Source organism: Schistocerca piceifrons, chromosome 4, assembly GCF_021461385.2.
Source record: "Schistocerca piceifrons isolate TAMUIC-IGC-003096 chromosome 4, iqSchPice1.1, whole genome shotgun sequence".
NCBI lineage: Eukaryota > Metazoa > Arthropoda > Insecta > Orthoptera > Acrididae > Schistocerca > Schistocerca piceifrons.
The window spans coordinates 31,648,350-31,663,182 of record NC_060141.1 but is presented as its reverse complement, the minus strand read 5'-3'; the positions used below and the strand labels follow the sequence as shown (position 1 = coordinate 31,663,182).

At 42.5% G+C, this 14,833-nt stretch overlaps 1 protein-coding gene across 1 annotated transcript in view; it reads right to left on the bottom strand.

Annotated features, from left to right (window-relative positions):
* LOC124795569 overlaps positions 1-14,833 on the bottom strand; it is a 286,431-nt gene that overhangs the window by 49,445 nt on the left and 222,153 nt on the right. The window contains exon 12 of the mRNA XM_047259641.1: positions 7,927-8,341. Within this exon, the coding sequence (XP_047115597.1) occupies positions 7,927-8,341 (415 nt within the window). The remainder of the gene's footprint in view (positions 1-7,926; positions 8,342-14,833) is intronic.

Here is a 14,833-nt window from a genome sequence, read left to right as displayed (position 1 = left end):
GTTACGAGATAAGTGGACTGCAGTTGGGCAAGGGTAAGTTGGGTTGGAGTTTTGATTTGGGATGGGTTTGGGTGGGTTATTGTTGGAAGGAAGCTTAAGAGTTCAGAGATAAGTTCATTGTCTGCTAGGGGAACGTGAATGATGATATGCTGAGAACGGATGTGGAATGGTTTGAGATGGAGGAAAGATGGGAGTCATTGACTGAGGCACGTCAGCTGGCCATATTGCACTACCGTCGCACCATTTGGTATTGGTTAAATAGAACAGGCACTTCGATAGGTTAAACAAACTTTGATACATGGTTGACGGCAAAATGGATTTAGTTGTGGTGATATGGGATGGTTATATTGAGATGGGATACAGAGAGGGCCGCTATGGAGACCTCATGTAGAATGTAGAGACTTTCGGAAGCATGAGTTGTTTGGAGAACTATGCTAACAAATCGGAATATACCTTCAGTTGTAGGAGTTGGGTAGAGAGAGTGGCTGGAGACACTACCTTCATGATTCTTTGGAGAGGATTTAGTCTTGCATTTATGGTTAAATGTTATGAGACTCATTGCACGTGTTAAACGAACAGAATTTTTTAGGTTAGGACAATGTTTGTGGAGATGCTGGGATTTGCAGCATGGGCATGTGCATGATTTTTTTCATTTACTTGTATGGCAATCGTTCTACTGGAGACAGCGCAGGCAACAGGCAGCGTGGAGCCTTGAATCTGTTGACAGTATGGTGTAGGAAGTAAATGAAGACCCCATTTTTTCTTGGATGGTCAGTGATGGCAGTGGATTCTGTGAAAAGACGGACTACAAATATGAGACCATGGTCTTTGAGGGTGGCAGTTTGGCTGTACTGCTAATGTACAGTGCCTAGTGTTAACTCAGTGACTTTCAATGCAAAGTTAACTCACTGACTGTGTCTATCTGGTTGGAGTCCTTGAAAGGTCTCTTTTTTTTTATTTATCCATTATTTACATTTCCCCTACTGGAGGGAGGCTGGCAGCGGCCAAGTTACCATACATTGGCCAATGTAGTATATTATCATTATGAACATGACATGACATGGGCTACTGATAATTGTGGGTAGGTACTGGGATGTGGGCGGTATTACAGAGAATATTACATGGAAAATGATGTGGAGATGTCTGTGTAAGGCAGGTGGCAGCACCTGCAGCAGAGGGTATATAAAACGTGTCAGTGGAATGCAGAGAACAGTGCAGTCATTGTTGAAACGTGGAAATGGAGGGATTTATCATACGTCCAAAAGGACATGATGATTGGCTTTTGGGCCAAGGATGGAAGCATTTACGAAATGGCTAGGTTTGTAAATTGTTCCCATGCCGCTTTGGTTAAAGTATATCATGTATGGCAATTTGGCTCTATCCAGAACTGACGCTGAGGGAAATGTGGTGTACCACAGGCCTTGGATGGCCAGTTAGTGATGGCTGCCGAGATGTTTACGGGTGAATAGATGTGCAGTTGCTGAGCAACAGACCACCCTCAAGAGTCTAGAGGCTACCAACAGTGTCTCCTCAACGACTTTTCAGCGAACGTTGCTGTGAATGGGGTTCCACAGCAGAAACCTGGTTCAAACACCAATAGTTACAGCTGTTCATAGGCGATGAAGGCTGGAATTTGCACGCCAGCACCATAAATGGACATCCACTGAGTGGCGACAGGTGGCCTTTTCAAATGAATCAGGTTTTATTCTCCATTGGACACCTTTGAAAACGTTTGAAAGCAAACACCCTACAAGTGTTATGGTCTGGGATATAGTCTCGTGGTTTTCCCTGTGAGATCTCGTCATTCTGTGGGGGTCAATGTATCAACACAAGTATGCATCTATCCTTGAGGATCATGTAACCCCTACATGCAGTTTGTTTTTTCTTGGCACGATGATATCTACCAGCAGGACAATGCACCATGTCACACAGCTCAAAGTGTATGTGAATTGTTCAAGGAGCACCAGGATGAATTTACCGTACTCCCCCGGCCTTCAAACTCCCCAGATTTACACCCAATCAACGTCGATTGGGCTGTTCGCGCGTCATGGCGCCTCAATCGAGAAACCTAGCTCAGATGAGCACGGCACTGGAGTCAGCATGCCTCCACATTGTTGTTGGTACCTACGAGAACTCACTGACACTCTTCGTGCTCATCTTGCTGTGATCCGTGCTGCAAAAGATGCTTACTAAGGCTTTTGACAGGTGTTCACTTTAATGTGACTGCACACTGCACAATCCAGCACAATCATAGCTTCATATCTATGGATTGTACATTGAAGGTGCTCGAAACAACATCGGACGGCCGGTGTGGCAGTGCGGTTCTAGGCGCCTCAGTCTGGAACCTCGTTACCGCTACGGTCGCAGGTTCGAATCCTGCCTCGGGCATGGATGTGTGTGATGTCCTTAGGTTAGTTAGGTTTAAGTAGTTCTAAGTTCTATGGGACTGATGACCACAGATGTTAAGTCCCATAGTGCTCAGAGCCAAAACAAGATCAGAGCATTAAATTGCATGTGCACATCTGAAAATAGAGGCCACAGTTGTAAATGTGTTATATTCTAATGATGTAAATAAGCTGCTACGTGATTTTAAAAAGGTGACATATATTTCTCTTATGAGTGATGTATCTAATCATAAACAGATTTTTTCCCTCCCACTGCTAGATATTTTGATTATAGAACTGGTGTAAGAGTAAGAGTATTACAATTCATCGCATGGGGAAACGTCTGCTACTGTGACTGTATTAACAGACTGCATCACAGAAGATGGACCAGAAAAAAATTGTTTGACTTTGTGCTTATAATACTAACTGCAATTTTGGAGGTGTTGAAAGAAAAGGGCAGAACAATGTTTTTACCTAACTAAATGTACGTCTACATCTGCACCTACGTGATTACTTTGCTATTCACAATGAAGTGCCTGGGAGAGGGTTCAATGAACCACCTCCGAGCTGTCTCTCTACCGTTCTACAAATGGAACTTGGCCACGGAATGATACGGGGTTGCATGTGCTACCCATACATTGTATAACACACATAAAGCAGCTACTGGAATTGATATTTCGCCTGTAGATGTACGCAAAATGCTAGTTTCGAAAATGTTTCTGTATTTCAAATCATACACTGTGAGAGTTAAAACTCTGAAGGTCTTTTGCAACTTAGTGAAAACAAATTTTGCAATGAATTTGGATTATCCTCAATGGTTAACACTATTTCCTGCTGTTGTACAATCCATCAGAATGTTTCATCCGCTAAAATTCTACTTTCAGTTTCAAAAGAAATGTCCGTTGTTCCCTCATAACTACTATGGTTGTCCAGATTTTTACTGCTTCTTGAAATATTGAAACCTGGCTGAGAACAAAGTATAAACAGTCACTCTGTTTCAAGTGATTGATTGTATTAGTAAGCTAAAATCTACCTCGGAGTCCAAAATTAAACTCCAGTTTCTTCCCTCAAGTGTTGAAACAATTGTTGAAAAGCTTGAAACAGAGCAAGATCTGCTTTCAGCAGAGGTAAAAGATTTTGTACCACTACATTATTTTTGTATGAAACTGTTGTAGTCAACTTAAAAAAATGATGGAATGAAGAAAGTTTCCAGAACTTGAAGCCCTACAGTTGAATTACCTTAAATCAAATGCCTTTATGGAATGCAAGTTAAAGTATTTCTCTAGTAATCAAAACTATACCAGGTGTTGTTTGCATAAAATGAAATGTATGGTGAATATGCCTGTGTCAAATAGTTTGTAAGCACTGAAAAAATCAGTAAATGGACTGCTTATAACACTTTGCTAACTCAAAGATGGGTTGGAATGATTTCTCATTTCAGCCAGAATCATGTGTCATTCTCACGATTACTCAAGTTAGTGGAGATAATGTTCCGCCTTTCCTGTTTCTGATTCTGCTACTGAGTGGGTATATTCGACATGAATAATATATCTACCAGTGGCAAAACAAATCTTGCTGTAGAAGATACGAAAGCAATGGTAGAGACTAGAGTGATTTATGATGAAACTTGTGTTGAATTTTACCATATTGTGCTGAAGAAAATTGACAGCACTAATAAATACAGTTGGTCTGCTTGCACTCCTCGTCTTGGAAATTACTAATAAAGTATAAGAAAAAAATATGCTTTTTGCAACATATTAAAGTTGTATTTTATATTTTTTATATTTAAGATCTCTTGGATTTCTTGGTAGCGCCATAATTTATAATGTGTCCCAAATTTGGGTCTAGAACACACAAGGTGCCAACAGATTATCTTTACCATTTGAGACTTTAATAACTTCAAAACTGCACTATTAATAAATGGTTTTTGACATTTGATAACTGATAAAGTTGTTTTTAGCTTTCGAAAAATTGAACTTTAAAACTTGATAAAATGTGGACGCAACAGCAAGGAGAGTAATGGGCGGCTTGGTTCATACAGATGACACCCGATACCCGAGTACATCGGAACTTTCGAAAGTGGTATGGAAGGCAGGCAGCCACCATCGTAACCAAATATTCCGGTTACCTTTTTCAGGCTCCAACGTGGACAAGGTACGACAGGTGTCTGCAAGGAGTTCAACGAAATCGGTGCGTACGGCCAGAGAGTTGGAAATGAAACGATCAATATCCATAATTTTGATTTGCAGCTCCTTGTATTGGCCGTGTTTGCAGTTAAAATTGTTGGATGTGAGGTCCGCCAGTTATGCAAAACACCGTTTCATTCGGCATCACTGTGCACTCATCAGTGGCTTTTCGTTTTTATTTATTTTGCAATGTGAATATTTTTGTTAAATGATAATAAAATTATGTGCGTCTTTAGTTCAAACAACAGATCGTTTCTTTTTGTAAATACCTTTACATTTGGTGTGCATGAATTTTCTGGACCACTTGTGTGTTAATTACTACAGGTAGCTTATGCTACCCATATGGTAGACAAGTTAAATCAAACAATATGCAAACAATTCAAAAATGAACGTACCACACACACACACACACAAATCCTCACCCAGCACAAGACAACACAAAACACAAACAATGACCACACACAAGACACAACAGAGCGACAACACACACACAAAACGAAATTGCACTTACTCACCTACAATAACAGGATTGTTCACAGAATAGGCAACATCTTAAAGAAACAGGGACTCCAAATAGGATACAGGACAGAGAACAAAACACAGAAAAAGATCAGAACATAAGAAACACCCATGGATAAATTTAACAGATCAGGAATATATGAACTCAGATGCAGCGCTTGCCAGTCGGTGTACATAGGACAAACATGCATAAACTTCAAAGCAAAGTGACCATTGAGGAAAACTTCCATATACAGAAGGTAATAGCAGAAGGAAAACAGGTCTTAAACGAATACACTACACTCTGCAAGGGCACACTATTTAACACATTAAAGGAAATTTACAAGTAAAAACAGCAAAACAGATAGTCTACACGCACACGCACACACACACGCACACGCACACGAAAAAAAGATACACTAAAATCTGCAAAGACAAACCATTTACACACAACAGGAATACCATACAAAAGACAACACACACAGCTAAGAAGCGCACAGAAAACACACACACAAGCACACGCGCGCGCACACATACACACACACACACACACACACACACACACACACACACACACACACACACACACGAAAAAAATACACTAAAATCTGCAAAGACGCACCATTTACACACAAATAGGAATACCATATAAAAGACAACACACACAGCTAAGAAGCACACAGAAAACACACACACACACACACACACACACACACACACACACACAAAGATAAAATGGAAACAAAATTCAAATTTGGTACCGAACTCTGTGGTGAATAAATGAACACTGACTGGGCTAGGACACACAACATACCACAATCACACTGTGTTTTGATGAGGTGGAAAGTGTTTTAATACGTTATTTGTGGAAAATAATTGTTATAGTTACGTGTGCATCACAACAGCTCAGCAGGATGCGGAGAATGGAAGTGTTTGCCACACGAAAACGTAAGTAAAAACGAATATAGGCGCGAAAACATGCGAAAAACTAAATTACATTCTAGAAGATAGGTTAACTCTGAGCAAAAACCTTTCTCATCAACATCTTTTGGTTGCAGATGACAAGCTACCTGTGGTAATTAACACACAAGTGATCCAGAAAATTCATGCACGCCAAATGTAAAGGTATTTACAAAAAGAAACGATCTGTTGTTTGAACTAAAGATGCACATAATTTTACAATCATTTGACAAAAATGTTCACATTGCAGAATAAATAAAAACGAAAACCCACTGATGATGGCACAGTGGTGCCGAAACATGTTTGGGTACTGAGAAGAAACGGTGTTTTTCATAACTGGCGTACCTCACATCCAACAACGATCAATACTGTACCGTGCTTTGCAAGAGAGGTTATAGCTACAACCCTAAAAGGTGCAGCTGCTTCAGGCATTAAAGCCTGCGAACAAACCTCAGCGCTAACAGCTTGCAGTGGTTAAAGTATACCATGTATGGCAAAACGGGGCTATCTAAAACTGGCGCCAAGGTAAATGTGGTGCACCACGGGCCACAGCTGACAGAGGTGAATGATGGCTGCAGAGATGTGTACAGGCGAGTAGACATGCAGCTGTTGAGCAATTGACCACCCAGACAAGACAAGAACCTACTAGCAGGGTCGCCTCAAAAACTGTTCAGAGAACGTTGCTGCATATGGGCCTCCACAGCGGGCACGTGGTTCATAACCCTTGCTAGGCAAGACTGACACAAACAATGACTTTTTGGAAAAGATTTGTTTCTCCAATGAGGGAACGTTTCATATATCTGGCAAACTGATTCATTACAATGCTCTTGTATGTCGTTCACAGCATCCTTATGTTACAAGGGAAGAAAAAAAATTGGAAATTTGTGGTAAGGTCTTATGGGACCAAAGTGCTAAGGTCATTGGTCCCTAAGCTGACACACTACTTAATCTAACTTACGCTAAGGACAATACACACACCCATACCCGAGGGAGGACTCGAACATCCGACGGGGGGAGCCACGCAGACTGTGACAAGGCGCCTTAGACCGATCGGCTACCCCGAGCACCCAAGTGAAGACCCAAGGTCAATATTTGGTGTGGCCTGATGCACAGTTGAGTCACTGATCCATTTTCATCGAGTCTGCCATCAGAGGCGGTGTTTACCTGGAAATGCTGCAAGAGTTCGCTGCTTCACAACTGGAATACCTGAAACTTGACGTCATATTCCACCAGAATGGGGTGCCACCTCACCTGTCCCTAAATGTCTGTCAGTTTATAGCTCAAAAGTTTCCATATAGATGGACTGGAAGAGATGGTCCAGTTCAATGGCCGCCACGATTCTCTGACCTCACACAACTAGACCTCTACCTGTGTGGTTTTGTAGAGAATCTGGTGTACCAGACCGAGGTTAGAGACCTACAGGACTTGAAGACACGCATTTGCAATACATTTCAACAAGTCACCGTGAAGATCTTAGATCACACTTGGAAAGAAATGGAATTCCAAGTAGATATTAACCATGCCATTAAGGTTGCACAAGTTGTGATGTGTGAATGAGGAAACAAAACTTTATGAGTTACCTCGTCACATTTGAAAACCATTTGTTAATATCGAGTATAGTTTTAAAGGTACTAATTTTGAACTGTGAAGATAATTTACGGACATCCTGAATGTTATTTGTAGGGAGTGATAATGCTTGGTAGTGGGAGTTCGTGCTACATTGGTTTAGGTAAGGATGCGACGAATAAGGATTTTATGTGTTTGGATGATAGACATGGGATTTAATTCTTATGAAAGCTGTGATGTTGCGGGGAGGAAATAAATGTAAGGAAAAATCACTGCAAGGAAAGAACTAAATGGTCGTTGCTAGCAAGATGGAAAGCTTTAACGTTTCTGACCTGGGGAAGGTGAGCGTTCGCGCCGGTGCTCTCGAGGAATAGCGTGAAAAACTTGTGCTGCTCCCTGGCGGAGAAGCCGCGCAGCTGGAAGGCGAGAACGCGCGCAGCCTCCTCGATCGGCCGGCAGGTGGCAGGGCGGGTGCTGGCCCACACCTTGCGCACGCGCGTCTTGTCCAGCAGCGCCCGCAGCGCCGCCGCGCCCTTCTCCAGCTTGTCGAACTGCTCCTCGTAGTGTGAGATCTCGTCGAATCCGTCGAGGACCACGACCGCTTCCCCAGTGACGTCCAGGCAGAAATCGAAAATGGCGCCGTCCAGACCGTCGTTGGCGGCGTCGTCAATTTTGGCTGCTAACTTCAGCAACTTCTTCACACTTCCAGCGTCCAGGAAAGGGCTCTCGAGCAGCTCGCGACTGTACCTACGGACAGGAGCAGGCAGAGTCGCTAGCTGTTATCCCCTCATAGGTGTGGGTCTTCCACCCCCCCTCCCCATCAGCCGCCGTGTCACCTGTATAGTGCTGTTATAAGTGAGTGTTCAGTGCTGTGCATCCCCTGTCAGTGTTGCAAACAGCCGCCATACTGTCTCTAGTTGTGTTTTTTATCCGGTGCGAACAGAAACCAGACTGTTGCCGTGTTTTTTAATAGTGCCTGCCTACTTTCTTAACCGCATCGTCACCGCAGTGTTTTTATATTTTAAATTACACAACTTATCGCCATTTTACAGTTTTTTACAATGTCGCCATTCTATCGCCTGTTTTTCTTGTTTGTTTCTGCTCTCATTACGTTTTTTAACTTTTCTGTAGGCTGTAGAGCAGCATATTACGCTGCTGCCAGCCCGCCCCCCCTCTCTGGGGGGGGGGGGGGAACTGAAATCCAATAAAGAAGAAGAAAAAACCTAGCTGTTACTTCGCAGTTCCACGTACCATCTGTAGCAAATGGTTTTTGATACCAACAGAATACTGCTAAGTCAGTCCCTATTCACAGGAGATGAGCGATGGGGATCATTAATGATCGGCGAGCCACCTTAAGGAGTCTTGTGGAGGGTGATCATGGTACAGCACCACTATCATTTCCCCTCTTCTCTTTTCTACTCGCGAATGGGAATGGTGTATGGAAAGAGAGAGAGAGGGAGAGAGAGAGAGAGAGAGAAAGAGAGAGAGAGACAGAGAGAGAGAGAGAGAGAGAGGTGGGAGGAAGCAATATATTGCCAATTCTTCTTCGGATATACATTCTCAGAATTTCAACCTCTCTTGTAGCGACTGCTGTGGGAGTTTGCCAAGTATTTCCGTAATGCTTCCACACTTTCTAAATGATCCCGCGACATTATGAGCTGCTCTTTGTTGGTTCTTTGTGACATGGCAGAGTGAAAAAGAGCTCCAAGGTAAGTGGTTTTGGTCAGAGCACGCAGCCACTCTGAGGTTTGATGGGAACCTGGTGTGTGTGGCTCATCAGTGTGGTGGCTGTGGCAAGACCCAAGTGCTTGTGGCAAATTTCCCATCATCCAGATGAAAAATCACGAACATCTTAATAAATAGGAAGTAAATACCCAAATTATCCATTAGTTATAGGTAGAGACTTTAATTTAGCATCCATTGACTGGGAAATTTACACGTTTATCACAGGGGGCAGAAGCAAAGATTCGTGTGAAGCTGTCCTAGGAGTGCTCTCAACGTACAACCTTGAGCAATTGGTTAGAAAACCAACTCGAGATGGGAACATATTAGATATCTTGGCAGCAGACAGACCTGATCTTTTTGAGGAAGTTAATCTAGAAGAAGATGTTAGTCACCATAATGTCGTTGTGGCTTCTATGTCAGTGGAGGTTGCAAAAAAAAAAAAAAAAAAAAAAAAAAACAGCATAGGATTTTCTTGTTCATTAATGAATATCTCCATAGTCAGCTCCAAGAATTCACCACAGGACACAAAGATATTGAGCACCTTTGGCCGGAATTTAAAGGTATTGTCCACCATGTGCTAGAGAAGTATGTGCCTAGCAAAAGTATAGGGGAGGAAAAGGATCCACCTTGGTACAACAAACATATTAGGAAGTTGCTGAGAAAGCAGAGAATTTTGCACAGTCGTTTTAGACGTAGTCAGTGCCCCACTGACAAACAGAAATTATGCGAAATGAAAGCAGCTGTCAGAAGGACAATGAGAGTTTCTTTTAACGAATTTGAAAGGAATATTTTATCTGCAGATTCTAAAAATAACCCCAAAAAATTTTGGTCGTTCGTAAAATCTATGAACGCTACAAATAATTCAATACCTTCTCTTGCTGACAGTACAGCTAATGTAACTGATGATGATAAACAGAAGGCTGAAATTCTAAACCTAGCTTTCAAAAACTCATTTATGATAGAGGACTGCAGCACCATTCCCCCTTTCAATTATCGAACAAACGAAAGGATGGCTGACATAGTGTTTAGTGTATCTGGGATTGTAAAACAGTGAAGATCCTTAGACGCCGGAAAGGCATCTGGCCCAGACGGTATCTCCGTAAGATTTTATGTTGACTATGCTACAAATATAGTACCATTGTTATCCGTCATCTATCAGAGATCACTGGAACGGTGGAAAGTTCCACGGGACTGGAAGAAGGCCCAGGTCATAGCAATCTATAAAAAGGGTAGAAAATCGGATGCACATAATTACCAGCCAATTTCACTGACATCGATTTGTTGTAGAATCATGGAGCATATTTTGTGTTCAGACATAATGACCTTTCTAGACTCTGAGAAGCTCATATGCAGAAACCAGCACGGTTTTAGGAAACAGCGGTCATGCGAGACACAGCTGGCCCTCTTTGTGCATGATATACAACAGGCTCTAGATACCGGCTCCCAGATTGATGCCATATTTCTCGACTTTCGAAAGGCGTTCGACTCAGTTCCGCACTGTCGCTTGCTACAAAAAGTGCGCGCTTATGGTCTATCGAATGACATATGTGGTTGGATAGAAAGTTTTCTAACAGACAGGGAGCAGTATGTCATCCTGAAGTGGATACCTTCAACAGAAACAAGAGTAACTTCAGGTGTGCTCCAGGGCAGCGTAATAGGTCCTCTGCTTTTTTACGATTTACATAAACGATCTGATTGATGGTAATGACAACAGCGTTAGACTGTTTGCCGATGATGCTGTAGTCTACAGGAACGTAGTATCACTCTAGATTGCGGTTTATTGGTAGAATCCTGAAGCGATGCAGTCCTTCAGCGAAGGAAATAGCTTACAATACGTTAGTTCGTCCAGTCTTAGAGTATTGTCGTCTCTGTGGGACCCTTACCAGTTGGGTCTGATTCAAGAGAGTGAGAAGGTCCAAAGAAGAGCGGCAAGATTCGTGACTGGTACGTTTAGCCATCGCGAGAGCGTTACAAATCTGATAAAAGTTTGAAGTGGGACACACTTGCAGACAGACGGTGCGCTGAAAAGAAGGGGCTGCTCACTAAGTTCCGAAATTCAATCTTCACCCAGGATGTAGAGCATATATTATTACTACGAACTTTCAAATCGCGTAATGATCATCATTCAAAGATAAGGGAAATTAGAGATCGTACTGAGGCGTTCAGACAGTCGTTTTTCCCTCGCGCGATCAGCGAGTGGAACAGAGGAGGGGGGAAATATGACTTTGGCGCGAATTGTGCCCTCCGCGACACACCGCTTAATGGCTATCGGAGTATATATGTAGATGTAGAACGTCGTTAACAGTTCGCAGTAGGATGCACAGTGGTACACATTTACATGCATTATATATTGACCATAGAACTGAAGCATTTAATTAGTTAATGAGTGGAGAAGGAATCTGCAACGACGTTATGCAACCTCAGCCTCCCAGCCTAATACCTCCGAATGCTTCTGAGTAGTGGCGAACCTCCCTGCTGAGTCACCGGAGATTTCTTAGCTCATGAGAGAATTCCTGCTCAATCAGAGCCTGTGCATCCACATTCTTATCTTGTGTGAAACTCTGGGCTCCCACCAGTTTCCACGTATGTTCCTACAGGCAAGTCCAGCTGTTGCATCGCCTTTCTCGAGCATCAGGGAGAAGATAAGCGGACCGCACGTCTCTGTGCCATCACGGTCTCCATACTCGAGAGGTGGCACTGTGCATTAAATTTTAAAAATAATTGTGGCAAACCAAGCCAAGACAATTTCGAAAACTCACCATTCCTTTTTATTATAAACAAATGACAAGAAATTCGACACTGACACATCACACACACTATTTCAGATGGCGAGTGCTACTCACAGTGTGGATTCTAAAACGTCTGGGAGAGTGAATAGCAGTGAACGAGAATTCTTTCGGTAGGCGTGCGAGCGTGCTACATTTTTGTTTTTGTTCGGCGGTGTTCCGCTGGTTGTTTGAATTTCCCGTCCCAAGAAGAACAGAACGCTTTCGCCTGCTATCTTTCCTAATTCTGTCGTTATTGACGTGAGTTGCGTGAACGATGGAGAATTTATTATGTAGCTGGTAGAAATATAGAGATACCATAAGGAAAGAAATAGAGAATTACCAGAGCACTCAACTGGAGGAGTGAGACAGGCGAGATGCTTCCATTAGGTGCTAATAAGAACAAACTTAGTATTAAAAAGGAAAAATAACATTAAGTTTCCTTCAGAGTAGGCAAGTGTGAATATACTGTACATTTGTTGACTTGACCAGTTTCATGTCCTTGATGGTTGTAATTGTGCCGCTGATGCATCACTGCTATGTTAGTGATTTCTTGATGATAAATAAAAATTATCATGGTATCTGCCTTTTAATAAACTATATGAAAGATTTCCTTATCAAGTAGCCTGTGTGATAAGCTGTATGCATATTTCACATTCCATTTTGTCAAGATTATCTTCCTTATACATAAAATCCTTAAAGTGCTGCATCAGAAACTATCTGAAATATAATAGCTATTGAAATGAAGTAAGTAAAGCCAGGTAATAACAAAGTGTAGATGCTAGTGTTCTGGTTATAAATTGTAATGCGAAGTATCGAATGATATTTGTTCAAGGTATTACATTATTGCAAAGGAAACCTGGACACGTAATTCAGTGTTAAATGCACTTTCTCCACACATTTCAGGCCTGTGTACAAATCCAGACACCTAAATTCCTCTTTCCTATAAGACTTAGCTTATTTTACCAAAAGCAGTGTGCCAAATATTCTAGTAAAGTTTCGCATCAGGGACTAACTATACAATGCGACGAATATTCATGTCAAAGAAACAGTAATAGAAGAAGTACCAAGTACGGTTGTGAGTTACCTGCTTAGTTGCAGAACATTCCATCAGTTGAAACATACGCCACATAAAAACAGTGGAAGCACTTCACGTAACTGCAGCACCTGTAAATTTACCACAGGGTGACGTCTTGAGTTTGGGTCCAGGTTGCTGCTGTTTTATCGTAGGAGGTTGCGGGTAATTGGTGATGTAGTGTGGTGATGTCTTAAGAGGCATGGTGATTTGCATTATTATGCACGTATTAAAAGAGTTTGAAATGTTTTTACGGAAAAAATTGTGCCAGAGAGATGGAATTTTGGCTTATCTGTTCCCTGTTGGAGAGACTGAACACGCACATCTAACATCTGTTTTCTTCGATATGTCAGAACTTGAATTCCTTAAATATCTTGCTCCTTGCAAGTGTGAAAGTATAAAATGATGCATCAACAAGGTACGAATTATTGCACTTTTGCCTGTTTGAACACTTCTTTTCCACGTGAGGAAATAATGAGCATATGCAGGCTCTGATTCAGCAAGAACTCACAAACGAGATACGAAATTTTGGTGAATTCCCTCTCCATAATTTGCTGACTCAGGGGGGAGGTTTGGGTATAAAAGCTGCAAGACTCGCTAAAAAGTGATGTCAGACACATCACCATCATCATCATCGTAGTCACTGTACGACTTATACTACATATTGATGTCCGCCCCGATAGCTGAATGGTCAGCGCGACGGACTGCCGTCTTATAGGGCCCGGGTTCGATTCCCGGCTGGGTCGGGGATTTTCTCCACTGAGGGATTGGGTGTTGTGTTGTCTTCATCATCATTTCATCCCCATCCGGCTCGCAGGTCGCCCAATGTGGCGCCGAATGTAATAAGACCTGCACCGAGGCGGCCGGACCTGCCCCGTAAGGGGCCTCCTGGCCAATGACGGCAAACGCTCATTTCCATTACATATTCATAACATGAATCTACAGAAGAATCTGATGAGGGCGGGAGCGCAATACATACTGTAAGGCTGTCGGCGCTAGAGAAGTGGCAGCGTCGTCTGATACTGAGTGCAAGGTGTGTCAACATCATACCTGGAGCAGCAATGCTGTTTCATGTAAAAGAGTGAAGAATATATCTGCAAGCAAGATTCTCTAGCATCAGTCCTGCTGAATTTGAGTTTCCCAACAGAAGTGGCTCGTGCATGATACGTTGCGAAAGAATGAATAATATGTACGCAGTCGACGTCGAAGATGTTGATGTGTAATTTTTTGTGCCTACTATGTATATAAAAATGGTAGTTTATATTCGCAAGGTATCACATACTGTATCTATACGAGACATTAATATTTGATCTCTAAAAGAAGACTTTTATGGTGTTTAGTTCCAAAATATAAAGTTACTGGTGATTTATGTGATTTTTCAGAAGTCAATGTGAAATTAATACACCGGCTTCAGAGGGAGTGGCTACAGATTATGGACACTGTTGTTTTTGAAGTGTCCGTTAGCTATAAACAAAGGAACACTGTCTGAACAGGACTTGAAGGCCCAACCGAACCGACCGGCCGCCGTGTCATCCTCAGCCCTTAGGCGTCACTGGATGCGGATACGGAGGGGCATGTGGTCAGCACACCGCTCTCCCGGTGGTGTCAGTTTTCGTGACCGGAGCCGCTACTTCTCAGTTGGGTAGCTCCTTTCGCGACAAGGCTGTTGGCGTG